This window comes from Bactrocera dorsalis, chromosome 2 (genome assembly GCF_023373825.1).
Source record: "Bactrocera dorsalis isolate Fly_Bdor chromosome 2, ASM2337382v1, whole genome shotgun sequence".
NCBI classification, from domain to species: domain Eukaryota; kingdom Metazoa; phylum Arthropoda; class Insecta; order Diptera; family Tephritidae; genus Bactrocera; species Bactrocera dorsalis.
The window spans coordinates 37282054-37295589 of NC_064304.1; the positions used below are offsets into that span (position 1 = coordinate 37282054).

General features: G+C 38.9%; 2 protein-coding genes across 2 annotated transcripts; both read left to right on the plus strand.

Moving 5' to 3' along the window:
* Positions 1 to 163: 163 nt before the first annotated feature.
* Positions 164 to 3128, plus strand: LOC105226415 (serine/threonine-protein kinase ULK3). The gene is made up of 7 exons (XM_029550254.2): positions 164 to 599; positions 657 to 878; positions 946 to 1306; positions 1365 to 1728; positions 1924 to 2108; positions 2170 to 2253; positions 2897 to 3128. The coding sequence occupies exons 1-7, from the start codon at positions 364 to 366 to the stop codon at positions 3062 to 3064; spliced, it is 1620 nt and encodes a 539-aa protein (XP_029406114.2). The 5' UTR covers positions 164 to 363; the 3' UTR covers positions 3065 to 3128.
* A 3684-nt stretch (positions 3129 to 6812) lies between these two features.
* On the plus strand, positions 6813 to 12695 carry LOC105226414 (transmembrane protease serine 9). Its single transcript, XM_049449731.1, has 6 exons — positions 6813 to 6983; positions 7036 to 7395; positions 7470 to 7766; positions 11529 to 11693; positions 11886 to 12248; positions 12310 to 12695. Exons 1-6 carry the CDS (start codon positions 6870 to 6872, stop codon positions 12610 to 12612), a joined length of 1602 nt encoding a protein of 533 aa, XP_049305688.1. The 5' UTR covers positions 6813 to 6869; the 3' UTR covers positions 12613 to 12695.
* The last annotated feature ends 841 nt before the right edge of the window (positions 12696 to 13536 follow it).

Consider the following 13536-nt stretch of genomic DNA (forward strand, 5'->3'; position numbering starts at 1 on the left):
AAGCAATACTTTTTAAAAATAAAGGTATTGAGTCCTATTATAAATATTTAGAAAATTGTAATTAAATTTATGAAAATGATTATTAAATTTATTAAATATAAAATGAATAAATTTTATTGCATCCTTTCCAATTGATTAAAAAATAGTAAATAGTTCTCATATACTACGGCAACGTTCTCAATTAACAGCTGATCTCATTATCAACATTTCAATTTCTTCGTTTATATTTTTTGGTTTTTATTCCTTTGCGCATATTTTTTGTTCACAAATTGACCACAACAAATGGAGTAAGTGAAGTGCAGTGTAGTGTGCGTCAACAAAAATTAACGTGTTGGTATATGACATAATTTGTTCACGTTCAACATGACCCTGCCCCGCATCACCGACTACGACCTGCTGGAGAAGCTTGGAGTTGGTAGCTATTCAACCGTCTACAAAGCACGCCACAAGAAGGAGCGCAGCTATCATGCCATTAAAATTGTGGAAATGTCAACGCTATCGGATAGTTCACGCGAAAATCTTATTACCGAGATAAGGCTTCTACGTTCACTCAACCACAAATACATTGTGACATTACAAGACTTCTTTTGGGATGATAAGTATGTGTATATTTTTGTGTGTGATTCATTTTATGAATTGTAATATTATATTTTTAGGAAAATTTACATAGTGCTGGAGTTTTGTAACGCTGGTAATCTATCGGCCTTCATACGTTCAAAAAAATCATTACCGGAGGCTACTTGCCGCTTTTTTCTGCGTCAATTGGCAGCTGCTGTGCAGTATATGCGTGCAAATGATATCTGTCATTTCGATTTGAAACCACAAAATTTATTATTAACGCGTAATCCAAATGTGATATTAAAGGTGGCAGATTTCGGGTAAGCACATATACATGCACACGAGTGTAAATATTTATATATCTATATTTTTGTTTTTAAATTCCAGCTTTGCGCAACATTTGAAATTGGGTGAGATCAATCAACAACTTAAGGGCTCACCACTTTATATGGCACCAGAAATAGTGCGCAAACATCAATATGACGCCAAAGCCGATTTATGGAGTATTGGTGTGATTTTATATGAATGCCTTTTTGGCAAGGCGCCATACACTTCCAAGAGTATCGAAGAGCTTTTGCAGCGCATACGCAATGCAGAGAAAATAACCATACCGGCGAATGCCAGCATTAGCAATGAGTGTCATGATCTGCTTTGTCGTCTACTGGAACACGATCCTGCCAAACGTATTTCATTCGATTCGTTTTTTGCACATCCGTTCATCGATCTCAAAACTTTGCCCACGGAACATGTAGGCTTTACATCATATATATCTTTTTCATACATTTTTAATTAAAATATTTTAATAGACTTTACAAAAGGCTTCCGACCTTGTCACCAAAGCCGTCGAATATGATGAAAAGCAAAATTACAAAGAGGCTTATTATTTATACTGCAGCGCGTTGCAATATTTTGTGCCGCTCATCACTGAGGAAGCAGATGCCACAAAACGCTTGGCTTTGCGCAATCGTGCACTTACCTACCTCAAACGCGCTGAAGAAATCAAAAATGTTCTAATCGATGCTGAATATAAGGCCGCAGCGGCTAAAGATCTACTTAAGAAACAAGTGCATTCCCAGCAACAGGAGCAGCTGCCGAGCAGCTCCGCTGCGCAAACGACACAGCCGAACATAGCCGATGTGCTGGAGCCAGATGTCCGTTACAAGCAGTTATGTAAGTATTTGCTTTGTTTATAACTTTTACTTGATTAAAATTATAATTTATTAAAATTATGATTAATTACAATTATAATTAATTAAAATTATATTTAATTAAAATTATTTTTAATTAAAATTATATTTAATTAAAATTATAATTAATTAAAATTATATTTAATTAAAATCATAATTAAAAATTTACTTGCCTTAGTTGCGCTCTCACACTCGAGTCCACAATTGAAAAGTGCGCTGGAAATTGGACGCCAAGGCGAACTTTATTTGTACGAGCGAAAATTCAAGGCAGCTTTGGAGGCATACACTAACGCTTTGGGCATGCTGGTGCCGTTCACAAACAATGAGCCGAAAGGCGAGCGCCGCAATTTGCTGCTACAACAGGTACTTTGTTGTTATTTATGGCAATAAAAAATTAAATTTAATACCTTAAAATATTTCTTAGTTGGAAATCTGGATGAAGGAGGCTGAGAGCATTAAGAGCATACTGTCTGCTAAGGAAATGGTAGATGAGCAGAAATTGACATCGGTGCGCCACTGTTCAGTGCAGTAGTACTTAGTATAATGAAAATTACGTATAGTTTTTGTTTTTCTAAAATAACATAAGTCGTGCTACACACGCCAGTGCAAGCTAAACCAAGCGAATCGTTAATGATTAAATCGAATTTAATCAGCGCATAGTGTTCACGCTTTTACGTAGCTTTATACAAATTTTGTATGTATGAAATGATACATATGTATGTATATGTATGTGTATTTATAACACAATAGAAAATATGTTTACATAGGTATGTACTGTTAGCGTTAGTAGCAAATAAAAAAAAAATAAAAGTAGTTGTTTCAAAAAAACTTTTTTAACAATGCCAAGCAATGGTGCGCAAGCGCAGCTATACACATAAAGTATATTAGAAAATTTGAAATCATCTTATACAGTAATGTAGTTGAACTATAAGCTTATATGTTATATTGAGTGCATGCACCTTATTGTCGTTCTGTTTTACATTTAGCCTAATGTATGTACTTGTATACAAATATGTATGTACTAAGTTTTTCAATGCCAATGTTTTTCCCAATTGTGTCTGTAAACTTTGTGATTTTTAACGCTTTAGTATTTTTAAATTTTTTCTTAAATTGCCTCATAATTAATGACACTTCATTTGTATATTCATTAGCGCTGCAGTTTCAGCCACACATTCCATGCGCGTCACCAACACACACAGCGGTTTTCATGTACGCGCATACGCTTAGTTTTAATTTATAGTATCTGCTTAATGTTGATATTCGCATTTTATGTACACGTTTTAGAAGTTAAGAATCTATTTATGCTTTTATTGAAGTAATATTAAAATCATTTTCCAATTCTGAAATATATAAACACATATACAGTTTTATCCATGCAACGGATATTTGCAGTTTTATTTTAACGGGATGGAAATGGGTAAAAATGAAACCGTTAACTTCGATTGTAACGAGGCTATGGGTTCTTCTTCACTGGCGTGATACCAAATGGACTTTAGTTACGCGATCCATGAGTAGTCATGTTGTTGTTTTTGTTTTGTTTTAACGGCTAGCTAATCCCCGTTAGGATAGTAAGGGTCATTTGCGTTGTCGTCGAGGTCATCTAACGGTAGGCCCAAGAAACGTGCTGTTTCGACGGGGTCGGACCAAAGGGAGGAGGGTGTTAGATGAGTGGGGTTTGTAGGGCATGCAAAGAGGTGGCCAGTGTCATGCGGAGACTCGTTGCATGCAGGACATACGTTAGGTATGTCGCGGTCGATTCTGGATTGGTAGGAGTTTAACCTGCTAAAATATCCAGAACGAAGTTGCACTAGGTTCACTCGCGTTTCTCGCGGCAACTGGAGCTCTTCGTCTGCGATAGGTGGTGGTTTGACTCCAAGAACGCCATTCACGGGAAGGGAGTCGGTGAAGGTGTTGATGGCTCCACTGTGAATGGCGGTCAGTACCTGTCGAAAGTCAGTTGCGTCCGAGGTCCGGTCGGTGTACTAGTCGAAATGACCTTTTGATGCTCCTAGGAGGCGGTTCCGCTCCAAGCAGATGGCTGCAAGGGTGATTCCTACGGAAACATCCCAGCAGAAACTGCTTGGAGAGGAGTTCATTATGCTCCTTTACACGTAGCCTAAGCGTCTCACTGTGGAGGTGTTCAATGGGAGACATCAAAAGGCATCCCGTCGTGGTCCGGAGAGCAGTATTCCAGCAGGTCTGAAGTTTCCTCATCTGCGTACCACTGCATCCAGGCGACCATATTGGTGCTGCTAGATCGATGAAAAGTATTCATCCTTTAAGATGCTTGCGCTTGACGCGAATTGTAACAGACTCTGCGGCCTCACCATCGATACCCCCTCTAGTGTATCATACCGTAGGGACCCTGCTGCTTACAGCGTAGCATCCTGCCAATGCGGAACAAGTGCACAAGAGATTTTCCATTGTTTATTAGGTACCCTGTTCTTGACATTTCCTGCAGTCTTATCGATCTGTCAGCCCCATGCTGCGGGCGTGTGTCGCCACCAGTGACCAGTTAGTATTCCATCATGCTGCTACAGTCTCTTCAATCTAGTGCCAATAGGAATGTGTACTTCCGATCTACTGTGTTGCTCATGACTTTTGCAGCTTTGTACCCAGGTAGCTCGCTCCATCGGGTTTTGATTTTCTTTACCATGCTTCTGTCGAAATAGTCATTTAGACTATGCATGGGTTTCCCAACGTTTTCGGATGCTAGCCGTACACCATTCTTCTCAATTCTGTCCACTTTTTCATTGCCCTCGATGCCTTTGTGACCTGGCACTCCGTAGAAGTCAAGTTGCTTACTCTTGACAACATTTTCCACTACTACCCTGCTTCCAAAGACACTTCTGGCCCATATGTGACACGATTTTATTGCCTTGATTGACCTTGGCTTGACTGATCTTGGCTGTCTACGTAGATGTTGACTCTGGAATTGCCTGTTGGTGCATTAGAGGCCAGTTCCGCGGTTTTCGCAATAGCAAAGACTTCAGCTTGAAATAAACTATGGGGTTTCGGCAACCAGGTTATGCCGAGCCACAGTTTGCTGTCCAAGACTACCTCAAGGTACTAGGTACAGTCCTTGAATTTTGTGTTTTCCTGTGAATACAAGCAAATCCGTTTTCTCTGCTCTCGACTGTACGGAGAATGGTGGTCATAATATGTACTGGTAATGCTCTTTGGACACCTACTCGTTATTAAGATGGCAATGTCATCCGCATAAGCCACTACCTTAGGAGCTTTGCCTTCTAAGTTCCTTTGCAGTTTATTCACCATTAATGTCCTTAGAAGCGGAGATAGCACTCCACTTTGGGGAGTACCTCTACAGACTTCTTTAGTAACTTTAGCGTCTTTCCATTCAGCTTTTATCCATCTAGAGGTCAAAAGGCTTCTGATCCATCGTTTTATTGCGGGATCAACACCTACTGACTGGATACTAATCAGAATATATTCCGTAGATACGTTTTTGAACGCTCCGCACTGAGGCTATAATACGCTACACAAATAATAAAGTTTCCTTAGAGAAAGCTCGTCCCAGTTAGGGGGGGTAGAATCAGATAAGTTGCTATCGAAGTCGTCCAACGGTCGGCCCAGGATGTTTAATTCTTCTAAATTTAGAATTCTTACCTAGAAATAGTACGGATGATTACAGACCCCTCTTCAACCCTAAGAGATTTTTCGATATCCTTAAGTAGAGTTGTGTGGTTGACTGTGTCAAAGGTTTGTGACAAGTCCAACAAATCGAGGTTCGTCCTCTCACAGCATGGTTTTTGATTGAAGCCACGAACTATCTGACGCTAAGCGCTGTCGTGCTTTTTACGGAGCATGCTTCGATAAATGAGGGGTGGTTTTCTAGACCCAGGTGATGAGTGAAAGTCGTGGCAAGGCTTTCAGTGACTTTACTACTGGGGAAAGGAGAGTTGGAACCACTTTTCTGATTTTCCACACGACGGGTATTTGAAGAGAGGTAATAATATCGAACAAATGTACATAAAAATTAAGTGCAATAACTCCAATATCATCATCGTATGCGTCTACTATCCTTTAAGATCATCAGCTGGCGCCTTCCAGACACTGCTCGACACACTCCAATATGTAAAAGAAAACCCCAGAGCTTCCATATCCTTATCTGCACCTTCCAAGCAGTTCACCTTGTATTGACCGCTCTTGCTATAATTATAGAGCTTCAGCCCAGCCTCAAGCCAGTACCCTTACCATTCTTCGACTTCAAGAACGTTGTATATGGCAAGAATACAAGTAAGGGCGTTGATGGTTTACCAAATATCCTAATATATCTAATTGGAAGGCAATTTCGCGCTAAATTGGATGGAAGTCTATTAAGCAAGTACGATGCGATCTCCGGAATTCCCCAGGGATCACACATGTGTCCAACTCTCATTAATATTTTCGTAAACGATATTGGTAATAGTGAACGAGACAGCGTTATTTATTAAATTTAATACGCTGAATTATAAAAAGTCCTTATGAGGTTCGATAAGTAGGTGCAGCATGCACAGAGGTAACGATTATTGTTGTAGTGGCTGTTCGTCCAGCTCCAAGAAAGTAGTAAATAGTAGAGATCTCAAAATAAAGAGAGCAATTTGCGATGTACTCGCTCAAAAGACCAACCAATCAACGAAAGAGGATTTAATTGAAGATCACGGCCGATCCAGTTCATTAACAATATTTTTGGATACGACCTTGCTTCTGGTCAAAAATCTATTATAGACGATAACATGCGAAATTGTGGTAAGGCATTGTATTGGCTCGTTGCAAGTAATCTTAATTGTAGCACTGATTGCGGTCAAGCACTTGACGGGATATTGTAATTCATTTGTCAAAGATATCTTATCGGGGCTTTGAAAATGATTCGCTATAACTAAGAATGAGGTCGTTTTTTCAGCTTATCGATGGCTTATCACCTACGCGCACTAAAGACACAAGCAGTTAATAAAATACCCAGTATTTACCGTGTGAATTATGGGGTTTTACGTTACTATAATCTATTTATTACGAATAATATTCATATAAATCCGAATGCCGTGTTTATAAAAGACACAGATTGGTGGAAATTAGTCAGTCTTAGGTTACATTTCTTGAAGAACTAATTCTACATCTTCCGTTATGTGGACCCGGTACGCATTAGTATTGTTCGCGCTGATGGGCATGGCCTACTGCTACCCTGAAGGTCGCGTCGTCAATGGTACATCGACAACCATTGAAAAATATCCGTTTATGGTGTGTTGGCTTAAATAAAGGTTGTGTCTGAAATTAATTTGTGCTCTTCAAGGTATCATTGCGCGGTTCGACTGGTTCCCACTCATGCGGTGCAAGCATCATAGCGCCACGTTGGATACTCACCGCAGCACATTGTGTTTACGGCGGCAGACCCACATCCATTAGCATACAATACGCGTCGACAGTGATCAGTTCCCAAGGCGCCAATGTGGCGAAGGTGAAACGCATCATTTGGCACGAGAACTATTCGAGTTACTACATTACGAATGACGTCGCGTTGTTGGAGCTCTTCGGTCAGTTGGTGTTCAATTATAATACCATTGCACCGGTTACATTGCCAGCACAGGACTATGAGATACCACAGGTTGCAGAGGGCGTGCGCGGTGTTTTGGCCGGTTGGGGTTTGAATGGCGTATGTTGTATTGTCTGGTTTTTCGGAAAACATATACTTACGACGTTAACCTCCTTTTATTTCGTTCTTACTAGACTGGCGGCTATATCCAAACAACTTTGCAAGAAGTTGGTCTGAAGATCTACTCCGACGAAGAGTGTATCGCACGCCACAACAACGAAACAACTGTTCACAATATTTGCGGTGGTGTCGATGAAGGTTGGAAGGGTCAATGCAGTGGCGATTCCGGCGGTCCTCTGCTCTCTGAGGACAACGTTCAATTGGGCATTGTGTCTTGGAGTATCAAACCATGTACAGTACCACCATATCCCGGTGTATACACAAAGGTTTCTCATTACGTTGATTGGATTAGGGAGAACTGTGAATCATGTATTTGAATAAATTTATATGTAGTTGGCCAATCCGAATAAAAACTTTCTGATTATTTTTTGAAAAAATTTGATAAGTTACTTTTGGTTGCCACATGAACATGATTTAATAGATTGATAAACGATGAATGCAAGGCGACCTTAGGTCTACAAGTATTGTGCCCTCTCCTAAATCACATAAACTCACCTAGCCCCAGCATATTGATAAAGTCCAATATATTGCTAGGTGCTAGCGAAGCGATGTGATCCCTAGCCTTCAACCTGCGTCTGCAGACTGTTATGTAGTCTATTAGCAGGTGTTAACTCTCGAGACAAAGAACACAGAGAACTAAATTGGGAGTAGAGGAACGAGTTTACTGAAATCGCTTAGACAGAAAGTACCTGTTCAGTACTTTTAGTGCAAGCCTAATAGAAGGAGAGATGCGGCAGTTTTGTCTTTCAATTTTTTGGAAATTTTTTGACAGAAACTCACATTAGCTTGTGACGTCATTCAAGAAAGTAGGTCTTTTTTTATAATTACTATTTTATTGCTCCATGTTTGTTTATAACTAGAGTTTGAGTTGGAATTCGACTATGAAACCACCAGAAATATGTTAAAAAGATTGCCAGATTCACTATAGTTGCCAAATTTTTAGAGTTGCCATTAAATTCACTTCCTTCGCCCTGCCTTATCTACTGGGTATATTTAGGTAACTTGTTTTCTATTGATCTTAGATAAGGGCTCACTAATACTTATCGCCGTTCATAAATTAAATTTATAAAAACCCGGCCAAAAATTATGTATAGATAGCATTCCAAGAAAAAAACTTAAAAATTACAATTAAAAAAGTTTATAATCAATAAAAAAAATTTGTATTTTACAATAAATTGTAAAATAATGGCAATATATTATAACAAGTACCCACTTTTATCAGTTAAACTACTACTAGTATTGGGTAGTCGAAAAAGTGTTTTCGTATTTTGTAAATAAGTAAATGTCGTTGCAGTCGTATATCTCCAGTGCTACCAATCACATTGCGTCATACCATATAGTGTTGGAAAGGTAAGATTTTAAGCTTTATTTAGCCAGACAAAAATTAAATTCGGGAAAGTTGAAAACATGTTACAGGTGTTCAAAAATTAGTAAAAATAATGAAGAAATTCGTTAAATTTTGAAATTTTTGCATAAACAAGGGAAGAATGCCACGAAAGCCACCAATGAAATTTATGAAGGTTGCGGAGACTATGCTGTATTAGTTCTGTGCTACACCAACTGTGTAGTTCGCTCGCTTCCGTTCTGGAAAATGGCAAAAATTGATCGACCAAAATGTTTTCTCCGTGTTGGGTAGTATCTCTCCGGTTGGAGTTCAGGGCAAACAATTGTTATAGTTTGACAATATAATATAGTGTCAGAACATTCCAGTATCCAATTCAAGTAACTTGTTTCATACTAAATATGTTCGTCAACGTTGTTTTCGGGTTTTTCTTCTTTACTTTATTTTTGGTTTCAGTATATTCAGTATTTTTAAAAAAATGGGGGGTTAGCTTACTTCAGCCGTTACTATCATATGAACAGACGTTACGACCAACCTCGCTGAAGGATTGTTTTCTCTTCGGTACCCAGTTCTAATATCAACATGGATGGCGCTTCCAGTAGCTAAGCTACCACCGGCATTCCACTCAGAATTATTATACATACATATCCTCGAGGAAGTTGGACATATGGTGATTCGTGGTCATCCTCATTGTGATAAATGCCACCCAAAACGAATTTACCAGTCTTAAAAAGATATTGAACGAGTGTAAAATGACAGGGGCTGTAGACGCATTAATTATCAATAGATGCAAAGAAAACAGCTAAAAATATAGACATTCTGTTCAAATAATAAGAAAACGAAATTCAGCAATTTTTACTATTTACGCTTTCTAATATGTTTGGTTCGGATTTTGTCTGTAGTCTATGCCCTCTGAATCAGTTGTGTCGTTAACTACCATTTTCATACACTACCGTGCTCTCTTATTATTTCCTGCAGTCACGACTCATCCCAGCGTTAAATCATTTTTCGATTAATCTATTTATGTCCGAGGTTTTTTAGGTCATTCTAAGTTTGTTTGATATTTGAATTAAATGGCCACTGGTGTACGCCAGCAGCTGTAGACTCTAGTAGAAGATTGTATCTTCTCTAATCAGATCTGCAGCTCCAATTATTTTCTCAAGTAATAGATTGAATCACACGGATCGGAGAGATCCTTTCCGTCCTTGACGAAGCTTTTGGTATTGCTCAACGTAAGTTTACAAAGTCATATTAGTTTTGCGGGTGTACGAAAATTCAGACATAGCGGCATAAAGGCAGCTTGCAGTTGTTGATTTTTCAGGCCTGAATCCCCACTGATAAGACTAAATCGTTTTATTGACGATAGGCTTTAATATTTCACACAGTATGCTTCATAGTATATAGTACGCGAAGTTGTGGATACACTTAACCGACCATATTTTGCAAAGAAGCCAACTTTGAACAGCTCGGCCGGCAATCCAACGACCGCTTTGTTGTTCTTCAGACCAGAAATTACTATAGAAATTTTTCATGGTCGGGCAATGGAACGTCTGCTCCATCGTCATCGATTCAGGGATCGGTTTCACCATCTCTGGTGTTATGCAGCATGCTGGAGAAGTGTTCGCTCCATAATTTTAGTATGCTCTGGCCATCGGATTACTAGATCACCTCTGAGCGTCTAACTACAAGAATATGCCCCGGTCTTGAAATCTTTTGTTAGCAGCCGCATATTTTCATAGAATTTTCGAACAATTCAAACTCATACTTTTTTGTCAAATACGTCTCGCTTCCCCCTTTTACTCTCGGTATCTATCCCATCCCATACGTTAATTGGTACCATTGGAGAAGGAATGTTGTCTCTATCTGTACCTACCTCCGGTAATGACGTCTTAAAAACAGGCAGAAGTTCCTGTCAAAAAAATAATGAATCGAAACTGTCATAAACTTTGCCATTCTTGAATAAACAGTCTTTCGGGTCTATACTGTGCTTGCAGTTTGGCACAGTTTATTTATTTACATACATATTATTTACGTAATATCCAAATGCTAATACGAGTAATATAGTTACATACTATTTGCTGTACTCTGAAGGTACAAAGTACAATGTCATTCATTAAAATTTCTCACAAAGTATCGAAATGTTATAAACTTGGACTTCGCTGACAAACCTTAAGAACATTTCATCCAAATTAACGTACTTCGTACTTTGCTTTTAAAGCTCTTGACATTGTCCATTATCACTAAGCCTGATGTCCGATAAAAATATTGCATACCACGCATAGTGCTGGAGCTTCGTCATAACGGAAGTGCGGAAATAACAACAATTTTTATCTGATATTTGTTTACTATCGGGCTTCTTGTTATTTGGTTGGACACAAACTGACAAACGAAATTTGAACTCAGGCGCCAGTCTGTTATACTTTTTATACATTTCATTGTTATTAAATGATTGCCAAACAAATATTTATTACTTATATTTTTGACAGCTTCATGTGTATATCTAATCAAAAGTCGGCGTTGAAATATTGCTTTGAGAAATACAAATAAATGAAATGCCTACCTCGCCAGTGAACCGTTGCAAAATATATGAAAAATTATCTTTAAATATATACTTTTAATAACAATAAATTAGGGCGCTGATAATGTCCTTCAACACATTCTGCTTCTTCTAGGTAAAAAAATTTTGGTTTCTTATAAAGGTTGGTGGCATACGCCAAAATCCGTTAGTTAGATAAAAGTGCGGTTTCTGTCTAGAAGTGAATTGATAAATGAACGTAATACAATGTGGACTCGGCGCGCGATAATTATTTTTGCTCTCTTAAGCGCGGTTGCTTGTTTTCCCGATGGACGCATTGTTAACGGTACAGCGACTGTGATTGCCAAATATCCATTTATGGTGTGTTCCAACTACAAAAAGTGACTAATGTACAAAAATAACAGCAAAATATCTATAATATCAGTAAAAAGTAAAAATTTATGAAAAATTTATAAAAAAAAATTTATAAAAAAAATTATAAAAAAAATTTATAAAAAAAATTATAAAAAATTTATTTATCATAAAAAAAGTTCTCTCATCTTCATTGTAAAGGTCTCTCTGCGCTTGGCGAAGGGCGCACATACTTGCGGTGCGAGCATCATTGCGCCCCGCTGGATACTTACGGCCGCGCATTGCGTGTACCAGCGCGAGGCCAAGGATCTCAGCATACAGTTCGCCGCAACGGTAATCAGTCGATACCAAGGCGACTTCGCGCCAGTCGAACGTATTATAGTGCATGAGAATTACACGCCGGGCGGCTCATATGCCAATGATATTGCCCTGATAAAACTATATAACGGTCTGGTTTATGATTATGTGCGTGTGGCGTCAGTTGCATTACCGGATCCATATTTTGAGGTGCCGCAGACGGAGACAGGTGCCGCTGGTGTGCTGCTCGGTTGGGGTTTGAATGCAGTAAGCCATGCCCCTTTTTCTGTATATCCACAATTATAATATAGTACCATTAACTTTGCAGTCTGGCGGCGTCAATACGCCAACACTGGAGGATGTCCACCTGAAAGTGTATTCCGATTGCGTGTGCGGCACACGTCTTGGTGGCCAGACTGATGCCAATCAGTTATGTGCTGGCGTAGATGAGGGCGGCAAGGGCCAGTGCACCGGCGATTCCGGTGGTCCTCTGCTCTATAAGGGCAGCATACAGTTGGGTATCGTATCGTGGAGCGTGAAACCGTGTGGCGTCAAGTATTATCCGGGCGTTTATACAAAAGTTTCACACTATATTGGCTGGATACGTAATCATACCGATGCAGTTGTTTGAATTTAGTAGAAATATATATGTATGACTATGCCTTGCCATACTTAATTGTAAACCGTTATTTGTTACCTTTTTAGCTTTTTCTTTACTAATTTAACTTTAGGTACCTCTAACATTATAAAGAGTTTGACTCGAAACTATTTTAAATTAGCATTACGTGTATAATTATATATAAATAATTTATTGTCTTCTAAACGCTGCCTGAATGCTCGTATATATTATTTAAGTCATAGATTTATCAATTTAGGTTTAATTGATTTATTACTGAAATATACAAATATACACTTACAGTTCTACAAATGAACAAAGCTAATCGGAGAACGTGTTCATTTTACTAATCATTGAATTGCAGATATGTATATAATGGGTTTTCCAACAAGAGCGCAACAAAAGTATTATTATTCCTATTAAAGTACATGCGATGCCATTATGTATGGAACTCGATTTCTTTTGCATGGCCACCACGGGCAACCTTGCAAAAGTCCAGGCGACTGTTTTCAAGCATAATCCGAGGCGATACTGCTGCAATTTCACGTTCCATATTCGTACAAAGTTTACCACTCGTCGCTGGCTTGTTGGCATAGATCATAGACTTGACACAGCCCCACAGGAAATTGTCTAACGGCGTCAAATCGCACGGCCGATGCAGCCAATAGACTGTTTCACTTTGTGAGATAACACGTTCACCAAACTTGATTTTCAATAAATCGATTCTGACATTCGTTGTGTGGCTTGTGGCGCCGACCTGTTGGTACCACATAACGGCCAAGTCCATAACATTCAACTTGATCTAAAAATATTTGGTTATCATTGAACGATAGCGATTCTCATTCACAGTAACGTGCCAGTCTTGTTAATCACGGAAGAAGTACGCAGGCCCATAAACCATACCTAATAGTAACCTTTTCGGGATGCAATGGTGACTCC

Excerpts from the sequence above, each read along its gene's own strand:
- LOC105226415 (XM_029550254.2), top strand. The coding sequence starts at position 364 with ATGACCCTGCCCCGCATCACCGACTACGACCTGCTGGAGAAGCTTGGA. Across the intron at positions 879-945 it reads TTAAAGGTGGCAGATTTCGG|CTTTGCGCAACATTTGAAAT; the intron begins GTAAGCACATAT and ends TTTAAATTCCAG. Across the intron at positions 2,254-2,896 it reads ATGAGCAGAAATTGACATCG|CGCTGCAGTTTCAGCCACAC; the intron begins GTGCGCCACTGT and ends TATATTCATTAG.
- LOC105226414 (XM_049449731.1), top strand. The coding sequence starts at position 6,870 with ATGTGGACCCGGTACGCATTAGTATTGTTCGCGCTGATGGGCATGGCC. Across the intron at positions 11,694-11,885 it reads TTGCCAAATATCCATTTATG|GTCTCTCTGCGCTTGGCGAA; the intron begins GTGTGTTCCAAC and ends TTCATTGTAAAG. Across the intron at positions 12,249-12,309 it reads TCGGTTGGGGTTTGAATGCA|TCTGGCGGCGTCAATACGCC; the intron begins GTAAGCCATGCC and ends TTAACTTTGCAG.